Below are 12,022 nucleotides of genomic sequence, written 5' to 3'. Positions count from 1 at the left end.
GCAGTCTGTTAGTTCCATTCACCATCTGTGGGGGGTTTTAGACATGTCTTGCATAGTATTCATGCTTGGGGTGGATGAGGTCAGAGTTGTATAGTGGGCAAGCTGCTTGCAGCTTGTTGGAAAATTACAGCATGTCAGGATGCTTGCCTCAATATTTTGCTGTGATCTGATCAATATGTTGTGACACTATATGTGCTATTGGTGTTGGGCCCATCTTATGTTGCAACAGGGGTGGATCTTACTAGACAGACCTGTCCTTGTTTTATGGCAATATAAAAGATATTACTGAAGGGCCTGTCCATATGTTATGACCATATAAATAATACTGCTGAAGGGCCTGTCCTTATGTTGTGACTGCATAAATGATACTGCTGAAGGGCCCTTCCATATGTTGTGACACTATAAATGATATTACTGATGGGCCCATCTTTATGTTGTGACAGGGGTGCATCTTACTAGACAGGCCCATCTATGTGTTGTGACACTGTAAATGATATTACTGACAGGCCCATCTTTATGTTGCAACAGGCATACATGTTGCTATTGATGGGCCCATCCATGTGTTGTGACCATGTGATTGATATTACTGATGGGCCTGTCTTTATGTTGCAACAGGCATACATGTTGCTATTGATGGGCCCACCCATGTGTTGTGACTGTGTAACTGATATTGCTGAAAGGCCCATCTTTATGTTGTGATGTGGGTGCATCTTACTAGACAGGCCCATCCATGTGTTGTGACCCTGTAAATGATATATATTGAAGGGCCTGTCTTTATGTTGCAACAGGTACATCTTACTATGGATGGGCCCACCCATGTGTTGTGATGGTATAAATGGTATTACAGAAGGGCCTGTCCATATGTTGTGATGCTATAAATGACATTACTGATGGGCCCATCTTCATGTTGTGGCAGGGATGCATCTTACTAGATGGGCCCATCTATGTGTTGTGATGCTGTCAATGATATTACTGATGAGCCCATCCTTATGTTGCAACAGGTGTACATCTTGCTATGGACAGGCCCATCTATATGTTGTGACGAGGGTATATTATCCCAAAGACAGGCCCTTCCATATGTTGCCAACTCTGTAATCTATCATAGAGGGGCCCCTCTTTATGTTGTGACCCTATAAAGCATACAATGGGCAGTCCCATCCATATGTTGCAACCTTCTTCATGATACAATAGGCAGGCCCATCCTGATATTGTGACTGGGGTGCACCCTACCATGGACAAGCTCATCCATGTCTTACAGTAGCTCAGCATACTTACTTGGTCATGGATCCATCTATATGTTCCAGCATCCTTACCCTCCACAGGCCCTCCCATATGTTGTGGAATTGTGCTTATGGGCCTGTACATATGTTGCTCTCACTATAGGCCCTCAGGCCTGTCCATGTGTCATGGCTAATCTATTTAGACAGGCCCATCATGGGGTCTATATAAGTGTTGGCATTTTGGCATGCAGGCTACCTATATGTTGTGACTAAATGGACTACATGGGGTCAATCTGGTGGGTTGTGATGCCAGGGGAGGAGCAGACAGCTCAGACTCCATGGCAGCTATGGACAATGTATTCAATGAGAGCAGTTGGAGTTTGAATACTGATATTCTCAGCTGAAACTCACCACAAACACCTGACAGACACCTGAGGAATTAGCTGAACCTCTAGCAACTTTGAGGTGCACTATTATAATGTTCAGGTTTGGCTAGATCATAGCAAATATATACCATTTCATCTAAGATATAGGGCAAATGTGTAAAATATTATGTATGGAATATCCATTTCTGGCAATCTTTCAATGATGTGCATGGGTGGCATTGGCATGGCTTATGACAGAAGTGTGAACAGCCACCCTTAACATGTATTATAAGGTTCTTAGCACATGCCCAAGAAATTTGTGACAAAGTAGCTGCTTGCAGTACAGAGACAAAGCATCTCCCCTGCCATGCATGTTTTAACTGTCAAAACACATATAACAGTGTCATACAAGTAGCAGTGCATTCATCACCATGGAGGGCATCCACACACATCTGACAGTGCAGGCAATCATGCAAAATCATGTGGTGGTCCATGACCAGGTTGTCTGCATGACATTGGGTGACCAAACAGTTGCAAAACCCCAGTGTATCCACATCTGTAAAACAGTTGAATTACAGCATACACTTTGGACAGCTTTTTGAATTGTTTGAGAGCTCGGCACACACTGTTACTTCACCAGGTAAATGCTAAGTGTCAAGTTGGCCAGCCAACTTGACACTTAGCTTTTGCAGATGCAATGTTCCCCACCCCCTAAGCCCACATGACCAGAGTTAATGGTCCTAAAGTCCTGAATGATCATTGGTGACAAAGAGTTTACAGACCTGGCCTGACGACATCCAGGAATAAACTCATCGGATGTACCTCGGGTAAAATCATTCATTTTCTACCGAGTAGAGCCACACTTTGCCATCACGCAGGCAAAGTTCACGTTTGAGTTATTTCTGGACGACATTCGGTACACACATCTGTTATGTATCAGTACTACTTATGTACATGCTGCTCTTGTAGCCCGAAAGGAATCCACTCTGGTTTGACCAACGTACAAGCGCAACTGCAAGACAATAGAGAAGCGATGACATGATGAGTGCAAGATAACAGTGAAAACTGGAGAAATCATGAAAACTTCAAGGGGAACGCCGAGTGGAAACACAGGCTTCAGCGACCTTGCCGACCATCGTCCCACTCTTCATCTACCCCCGAGTCAAATGGTGGGAGTCCTTCTATTGCCGCACGCACGTTGGCCTCCGCGTCAGCGGAAGAGATTAAGAATGTGATCCTCTCCAGAATAGGGTCCTGAGCACCGATTCGCCCTTCGAAAAGCCTAATGTCCGTGTGAACGTTCCTCATCCACGACGATTCATAGTAAGCTTTGAAAGCCAACTTAATCGCTCTGCGAGTAAGCTTCTTTCCCTTCGCCTCGGCGGTGTGCAAGAACAGTATCTCTAGAACATGTGTCAAATCAACGATGTAAGCCATAAACTTTTGGTGAGCTTTTTGCCTGGCAAAACATGTATCATTTGACGCCCTGAGCAGGGTAAAAGTTCCACATACAGTCGCTGATATGTTTCATAAGCCCATGTGACCAGGATTACGCAGGCAGCGAATGGCAGGACCACAGGCGCTAGAGTTAGAAGCGGTATGGGGTTGCTTGGAGTGGGACACCTTCCTTGAGCTTGTCACGTAGCAATTCGTACAGCAGCGCTTACCTGGAAAACGTGTCACTACGTCCGAGAGGGGCAGGTTCAGCTGTTGACCTAGTGGCCGCATCAACAGTCTCAACCATGCTCATCATCAGATTTTGAAATTCTGAGCTATTCAGATACTAGGAGGAAGATTTGAGTATGTCCTATAGAGCTAGAGCTCAGTAATAAGGTCACAAGGCTCACATCGTCAAGATCATAAAAGTTCCATACTAGCACGATGTCGGTGTGTATGACACGAAGACAGTTCAGCATGGTATAACCCTGGAAATTTGCGCTGGAAGCCAATGCCCTCCAGTATCCTTGTAGGTAGAAGGGATTGAGTAACCTAATACGTTGCTTTATACGCCAGGACTCACTCTGCTTTCCTACTCTAATTGGGAATCAATTTAGACCAGATGTCATGATCGCCATGAACGAGGCTTACTCGATGGACAACTCAACCTTCAATGTCGGTAACATTCGTTGTGCCCCTACAGCCGCCAAATGCACTGGCGATACTGCATTCCCCGGGGAGGCGAAATTCTTAGATACCTTTTCCTGAGTGAGGTTTATCAGCTCCTCGAGCCCTCGCTCGCACTTGTGTTTCGCTAGTGATGTCTGAGCTGAATGGTAGCAAGGAATTAGTGAAATGATACCCACAGCTAGCCGCAACATGCGAGATGTTCGTGCCTCCCGTGAAGTCTTGAATTGGCTCGATGCAATACGTTTGCAAATATCGTTTTGCCTCCGCCTCAGGGTCTGCTGATTTCTTCTTTCTCACGAAACTTACAAGTCTGTCGTACTTGGTAAATACCACTATAGTCGGGACTAGCAGTAGTCAGTAAACAGGAGATGCGAAGAGAATAGTTTTGCTCACTGCTCCCTAAGGCTTCCTTCGCTTCTCTCAGGAATGCTTCCACACCGTCCTCCAGCAGCCGTTCGCCGTATTTTAGAATTGGTACCTGGAAACATAACCTATTGTGTGCATCAGCTGTCGGAACCTTCAAATGTCTATCTCAGAAGGACGTACCAGACCGCATGAAGCTGATCTTTGACATCTGGCATTCTCTTCCTCTCTTCTATGAATGACTTCACGACGTCATAGTTGCTGCCTTCGGCTGGTTCGAAACCTCGGCTGTCGTGCAAGATGAATCTGTTGTTCTCCTGTGAAATGAGTTCTTTCTCGATAGCTGCTTGCCCTGGTCGATCTTTTGCGACATGCTATCAAGTTCGTTAATGTAAGGTAAGAATGAAAACCTTCAATCACTCAACCGCAACTTCCAGACCGAAGATTCGATTGATCAGAGTCGACTTCCCTACACCCGACTACAAGGATACCTTTATTGGGATCTGCTCGAGTGACGGGTGCAAGCTGAGATTACCTTTCCAACTACCAAGACTCGAAAGCTATTGCACATAGATGAATCAACTGTCCAAACGTGGGGATGTGGTACTCACCGAGGACAAGTGTCAATCAGTTCCTGAGTGGTTGGCTGTAAACCTTCGGAGTTTGACGTCTGAAATGTGCCTGTACTGCTGACTGCAATATCCTGCAAGCCCTCCATATCAGGACTCGTCTTGCAGCGCTTGATTCTTCACTTACGATTGGTACGCTTCGCACTACTACCGACTGCTCGGTATTTGGTTGTAGACTCTCGGTATCGGTATCTGCGGGGGAAATTGGGTTTAGGTTCGGAACTCTACTCTGCAGGCCCTCTGTCAGGACCCATTCAGTGGCATCTATTATTTACGTACGGCTATTTGGGTTTGGGATGCGAATCCGAGGGTGATGAGTAACTCGCCCCGTTTCTGCTGAAACACTGCACGGGTCTCAGGAGTCGAAGGAAAGATGCACACGGTGGAATATACCATTTCCTTCCAATCTGGAGTGAACATCGCCCGAACCAATCGTGAAGGTTTCAAAAGGCGGCTGGTGCCAGAAACGGAGACGCGACTTCTTTCGGCGTACGGAAATGGAGAGCTGCCCCGCAACGAACGTTCTACGGTGAATCAGTCAAGGACTTGAGGAGGTGCGGTTTAAACGAGACTGACAAAGGTTCATCGAGGTCTTTGCGAAAAGCGTCACTCCGCTGTTGGCTTCGAGGTATAGTGTATGCTGTGCCATCGATGTTGAGCTCTACGGATTTCACATCTTTTGCGCCTTCCAACGCGATATCTGCCAACAAAGTTAGTCCAGTGAAGATGTTAACAACAATCTCAAAGACATACAGGATAACTGTAAAGGCAAAGACATGGCTCGAGATGGTGAGCGACTAGGAAGCTGCTGTGCGTTTACATGCTGTCGTCAGGCGCCCAAGAAGTACTGTTGGCAGGTTGTTGGCCGCCACGATGCAGGTGGCCCGCTTCACCCTTCTTTCCAATACCAGCCATATCACAGCACAACGACAGGAAATGCATCAGCGCTGTTGGTTTGCCCTCCTAGAGCCTCACCCCCAATCAGGCTGAATGAAATCAAGCCAATCCAGTCCATTCATGATTGCGGAGCAATCTGACGCTCAACGAACGAACCACTACCGAGATTGGCTTTCGGAAATCGGAAGGTATGCCTCTACAGTTGAAGTTCCCTGTCGCAGCTATATTGTTGGTCATTTGAGGTACGTTGTCTTTTACCGCCACTGGCCTGACTTCGCCCTCATGTGGAGCAGATCTTTGAAACGAAATCGAATACGCGCCGATCCATTTACTTATCTATGGAAAGCCGGACGGTCAAGCTCAGAAATTACAGAAGTATCTATACAAGTAACTCAGTCGCGCGCAGACAGCGACAACGTCTGTATATATTTACCTATACAAGTAACTAGGTGCGCGGTAAGCATAGTAAAGTAAGCAGAAGGATATCGTACTCACCTCAGTCGCGCGCAGACAGCGACAACGTCTGAGGTGATTGGGGTCTACAGTGCAGAACTAAATACTGTAATGTAACAATAGAAGTGAAACACCGGGTGTTGAACCCGTTTACAATAAGTATTGTCTCGTTGTGAGACGCGCTATGGTCTTCGTGGATAACAAGAGGACTCGCACATAAGTGCGAGACACTGTAAATACAATAAACATAAGGACGCGGAGAGTTAGTTTGCGCGTTCAGTAATAGTGTTGAGTAAGAAAAGGGTCTAAAGCGGAAAATAGTTCTCACGACCCAGAGCGGATGCGTTCGGAACGGGCTACGTGCGACTTGCCAAATCTAACAAGAAAGGCGGTGGGCGAGGCTTGGGGCGAGGCACCCGTAAATGCTAGACTTGGTAATTGACACCCTTGGGACCCAGGACACCGCAAACCTACCCGAGATGCAATTTAACGCCCTGAATAGTAGGGATTCCGAGCACACTTTTGCACTGACACTCTCACAGCAAGGCATGGTATTAGTAGAAGGCGAGTGCCTGTGGTACTTGATACATGTGTAGTACTACGGTAACTAGAATGTCATTACTTGGACTCGACCTTGGCAGTCTGCATAAATACCTATAAACACCATGTGTATTTTTCCGGGTCTGTCCCGGGTCCCAAGGTGGTCGACTACCAAATCCAGTAGGTGTTCGGCACATCACCTACCATGTACCTGAGCGAGACCGTCTGGCTTTCCATACTTATCCTAAGCCAACTCAACTAAATGCTGATGATGATGCTAATTCTAGCGCGGGCTGTGGTCCATTGTACCGCAATACGTCCGTTGTGGCGATTTGCCAGGGCGCCGTTCGTAAACCTCCAGGAAAATGGCAAGATGTGGGTTGTAAGGTGGACAATAGTGTAGGTATTACAGACGACTGCCCGAAGACTTCTCTGTCGAAAAACACTCGATCCAAGCCAGCTACAACGTGCAAATACAGCGAGACAAGGCAGACTGTGATACAACAGGAAAACTAATGAAAGCACGCAAAAACGTCAGGAAAAGATGCTAAATGAATGCGCAAGCTTCACTGCGGGACTTCTTGGCCCATCCACTCTTCGTCTTTCTCCAGGTCAACTCGTGGAAGCGTTTCGAGCGCCGTAGACACTTGAACCTCCCTGCCGTCTGAAGAGATCATGGATGTGATCTTGTCGAGGACAGCATCACGAGTCGTAGTCGGACATTGGAAATGCCTAATTTCCGTGTGGGTGCACATTACCCATGGCGATTCAAGGTAGGCTTTATATGCCATCTTAACCGCCATACGAGTAAGCTTCTTTGCTCTTATCCCAGCCGTGAGTGAAAACAGTATTTCCAGTACGTGTGTCAAATCAACGATGTAAGCCATGAACTTTGTGAGAACGTCTTGTCTGGAAGGTCACTGAGTCGTCTGATGCTGAAGGCATCACAAAAGTGCCACGCACAGTCGCTGGTATGTTGCAAGAACCCACTTGCCATGGCCGAGGAAAGCATTTAATGGCAGCATTACAGGTGCTGGAGCGATGAGTGGGACCCCCCTTGATGGGCAGCGATTCGCTTGAGCTTGTCGCACAGCGGGTTCCAACAACGACACTTACCCAGTCAATGTGTCGGTGCGAGCGAGGGAATTTGGCTCGGCTGGTGCATCGACTCTCTCAACCATGTTCGTCATTATCTTTCGGAATTCCTCACTATTCAAGTACTACAAGGGAGATGTCAGTACATTGTAGTAAGGCTCGCTGCTAGGGCAACAATGCTCACTTGGCAAGGGTCATAAAAGTTCCAGACCGCCACGATGTCATTGTGTATGACACGAAGGCAGTCCTGTATTGTATGACCAAGGAAATTTGCGCTGGTACCCAGCGCACTCCAGTATTCTTGTAAAAAGGTCAGCCTCTAATAAAGCGTCGCATACATCCAGACTTACTTTGCTTTCCTACGCTGTTTAACAAGTCAAAATACATGCACTGTCGCAATGCTTCACACTTACGCGATTGATAAGTCAACCTTCAATGTAGACAACATTCGTTGTGCCACTGCAGCTGCCAGAGGCACTGGCGATACTTCATTCCCCGGGGAGGTGAAACTCATAGATACCATGTCCTGAGTAATGCTTATTAGGTCCCTAAGCTCGTGCTCATATCTGAGTTTCGCTGGTGGTCTCTGGGCTGAGTAGTTAAAACGGAATCGAAGGAGTAACACCCACAGCTAACTGCAACATGTGCAATATTCTCTCCAGTAAAGTCTTTGATTTGCTGGACGCATTCCTCTTGTAGATATCGTTGCCCTGCTTCAGGATCGTTTGGCATTCTCTGCCGCATGAAAGTCACGAGCCGGTCATGTTTCGTGAATACGACTATCGTCGGCGCTGAATACGGTTGGTATACTGGAGATTAAACAACAATATAATTGCTCACTATTCCCTAGGACTTCCTTCCTTGTTTTCAAAAACGCTTCTGCAGCGTCCTCCAAAAGTCGTTCACCGTACGTCGGAATGGGTATCTGAAAACACAACCTATCATATAGACCCTTCCGTCAAAACCTTCAACGTGGCTGTCTCAGAACTACGTACCAGACCGCGTGAAGCTGATTTTTGATATCGGGTTCTTTCTTCCTCTCTACTATGAATGACTTCACGGTTTCATAGTTGCCAGCATCGCCCGCCTCAAAACCTTTGCTATCATGCAAAATCAGCCGGTCGTTCTGTGGCGAAGTGAATTCCTGTTCAATGTCTGCTTTCCCTGGTTGATCCCTTGCTACATTCTATAACCATTGCCAACGCCAGCTAGGGCCACAGAATTTGAACCACTCAACCGCAGTGTTCACACCGAAGATTCGATTGATCAAAGTGGATTTTCCAACACCTGACTGTAAGGATGTTAGAACCTAGGTGAGTGGCGGCATGCAAGTTCAAGTTACCTTTCCAACTACCAAGACTCGGAAACTATTACACGGCAATAAGTGAGACACTGGCAAGTGTGAAGTTGAGACTCACCGAGGACACTGCTTAATGAGCTCTTCAGTGGTTGGTCGTAGACTATCGCGATTCGCAGGTGCAAGTGTGTTGGCAGCGACACCTATACCTGCACTGCCAATTGCAATATCCTGCAAGCCCTCCATATCAGGACTCGTCTTGCAGCGCTTGATTCTCCACTTACGGTTGGAATGCTTCGCACTACTACCGACTGTTGGGTATTTGGCTGTAGACTCTCGGCATCTGCAGGGGAAGATGGGTTCGAGTTCGGAACTCTAGTCTGCAGGCCCTCCGTCAGGACCCATTCAGTGGCATCTATTATTTACGTACGACTATTGGGGCTTTGGGATGCGAATCCGAGGGTGACGAGTAACTTGCCCCGTTCCCGCTGAAACACTGCAAGGGTCTCAGATCTCAGGAGTCGAAGGAAAGATGCACATGGTGGAATATACCATGTCCTTCCAACCCGGAGAGAACATCGCCCGAATCGATCGTGAAGGTTTCAACAAGCGGCAGGCGCCCGAAACGGAGACGCGACTTCTTTCGGCGTACGGAAATGGAGAGCTGCCCCGCAGTCAACGTTCTACGGTGGGTCAGTCAAGCGCTTGATGACGTGCAGTTTAAACGAGACTGACAAAGGTTCATCGAGGTCCTTGTGAAATGCGCCACTCTGCTGATCGCTTCGAGGTATAGGGTATACCATGTTGTTGACGACGAGCTCTACGGATTCGACATCTTTCGCGTCTTCCAACTTGATATCTGCCCGAAAAGTTAGTCCAGTAAAGGCTTTAACAGCAATCTCAAAGCCGTACAGGATAACTGTAGAGGCAAAGACATGGTTCGAGGTGGTGGGCGTCTAGGAAACTGCCGTGCATTTATATGCCGAAATTCACAGGTGGCCGTGCGTGCGAACGGCGAATGTTGAAAAAAGCATCTTACCCTGAAAATTGAGTTGCTTTTTTCAACATTCGCAGTGGTGACCTTGTAAACAGGATGAATCGTCTCTAAATTCTCATGGGAAGTCACCCACTGTATTAGAAGGCATGCTCATGATTATAAACTCATTGGGCTTACCTCCGGTGAAATCTATCATTGCTATCAAGGAGTAGAGCCACACTTTGCCATCACGCAAGTAAACTCCACGTTTGTTTCTTGACGACATTTAGCTCATATGTCTGTCGTGTATCATCACGACTTATGTACTACATACTTCTCCTCCGGCCCGAATTTCCTTGAGCTTGTCACGTAGCACTTCGTACAGCAGCACTTACATGGCAAATGCGTCGCTACATCCGAGAGGGGCAGGTTCAGCTGTTGACCTAGTAGCCACATCAACAGTCTCAACCATGCTCATCATCAGATTCAGAAATTCTGAGCTATTCAGATACTAAGAGGAGGATGTGAGTATGCCCTACAGAGCCCAGTAATAAGGTCACATGGCTCACATCGTCAAGATCATAAAAATTCCAAACTAGCATGATATCGGTGTGTATGACATGAAGACAGTTCAGCATGGTATAGCCCTGGAAATTTGCGCTGGAAGCCAATGCCCTCCAGTATCCTTGTAGGTAGAAGTGATTGAGTAATCCGATACGTTGCTTTACACGCCAGGACTCACTCTGCTTTCCTACTCTAAATGAGAATCAATTTAGACCAGATGTCATGATCGTCACGAACAAGGCTTACTCGATGGACAACTCGACCTTCAATGTCGGTAACATTCGTTGTGCCCCTACAGCCGCCAAATGCACTGGCGATACTGCATTCCCCGGGGAGGCGAAATTCTTAGATACCTTTTCCTGAGTGAGGTTTATCAGCTCCTCGAGCCCTCGCTTGCACTTGTGTTTCACTAGTGGTGTCTGAGCTGAATGGTAGCAAGGAATTAATGAAATGATACCCACAGCTAGCCACAACATGCGAGATGTTTGCGCCTCCCATGAAGGCTTGAATTGGCTCAATGCAACATCAGTAAACCACTTTGTGAGCTGGCAGTCCTAGGGAATCTGTCCAGTGCTGGACAGCTCTGGCCAACAAAAGTGATTTACTGATGAATACGTTTGCAAATATCATTTTGCCTCCGCCTCAGGGTCTGCTGATTTCTTCTTTCTCACGAAACTTACAAGTCTGTCGTACTTGGTAAATACCACTATAGTCGGGACTAGCAGTAGTCGGTAAACAGGAGATGCGAAGAGAATAGGTTTGCTCACTGCTCCCTAAGGCTTCCTTCGCTTCTCTCAGGAACGCTTCCACACCGTCCTCCAGCAGCCGTTCGCCATATTTTAGAATTGGTACCTGGAAACACAACCTATTGTGTACATCAGCTGTTGGAACCTCCAAATGTCTATCTCAGAAGGATGTACCAGACCGCATGAAGCTGATCTTTGACATCTGGCATTCTCTTCCTCTCTTCTATGAATGACTTCACGACGTCATAGTTGCTGCCTTCGGCTGGTTCGAAACCTCGGCTGTCGTGCAAGATGAATCTGTTGTTCTCCTGTGAGATGAGCTCTTTATTGATAGCTACTTGCCCTGGTCGATCTTTTGCGACGTGCTATAGAGTTCGTTAATGCAAGGTAAGAATGAAAATCATCAATCACTCAACCGCAACTTCCAGACCGAAGATTCGATTGATCAGAGTCGACTTCCCTACACCTGACTACAAGGATACCTTTATTGGGATCTGCTCGAGTGACGGGTGCAAGCTGAGATTACCTTTTCAACTACTAAGACTCGAAAGCTATTGCACATAGATGAATCGACCGTCCAAACGTGGGGGTTTGGTACTCACCGAGGACAAATGCCGATCAGTTCCTGAGTGGTTGGCTGTAAACTTTCGGAGTTTGATGGCTCAGATGTGCCTGCACTGCCGACTACAATATCCTGCAAGCCCTCCATATCAGGACTCGTCTCGCAGCGCTTAGTTGGTACGCTTCGCA

General features: G+C 47.1%; 1 protein-coding gene across 1 annotated transcript; it reads right to left on the bottom strand.

Annotated features, from left to right (window-relative positions):
- Nucleotides 1-10,233: 10,233 nt before the first annotated feature.
- Nucleotides 10,234-11,118, bottom strand: F5J12DRAFT_337947 (uncharacterized protein). Its single transcript, XM_051738954.1, has 6 exons — nt 10,988-11,118; nt 10,773-10,935; nt 10,705-10,718; nt 10,532-10,647; nt 10,358-10,473; nt 10,234-10,301 (listed from the first exon to the last, which is right to left on the bottom strand). The coding sequence occupies exons 1-6, from the start codon at nt 11,022-11,024 to the stop codon at nt 10,289-10,291; spliced, it is 459 nt and encodes a 152-aa protein (XP_051593981.1). The 5' UTR covers nt 11,025-11,118; the 3' UTR covers nt 10,234-10,288.
- Between the last annotated feature and the right edge of the window lie 904 nt (nt 11,119-12,022).

The sequence above is a fragment of the Pisolithus orientalis genome (genome assembly GCF_024613125.1).
Source record: "Pisolithus orientalis strain OTSU chromosome Unknown F5J12scaffold_339, whole genome shotgun sequence".
Classification (NCBI taxonomy): Eukaryota; Fungi; Basidiomycota; class Agaricomycetes; order Boletales; family Pisolithaceae; genus Pisolithus; species Pisolithus orientalis.
This window is presented reverse-complemented; position numbering and strand designations above follow the sequence as displayed.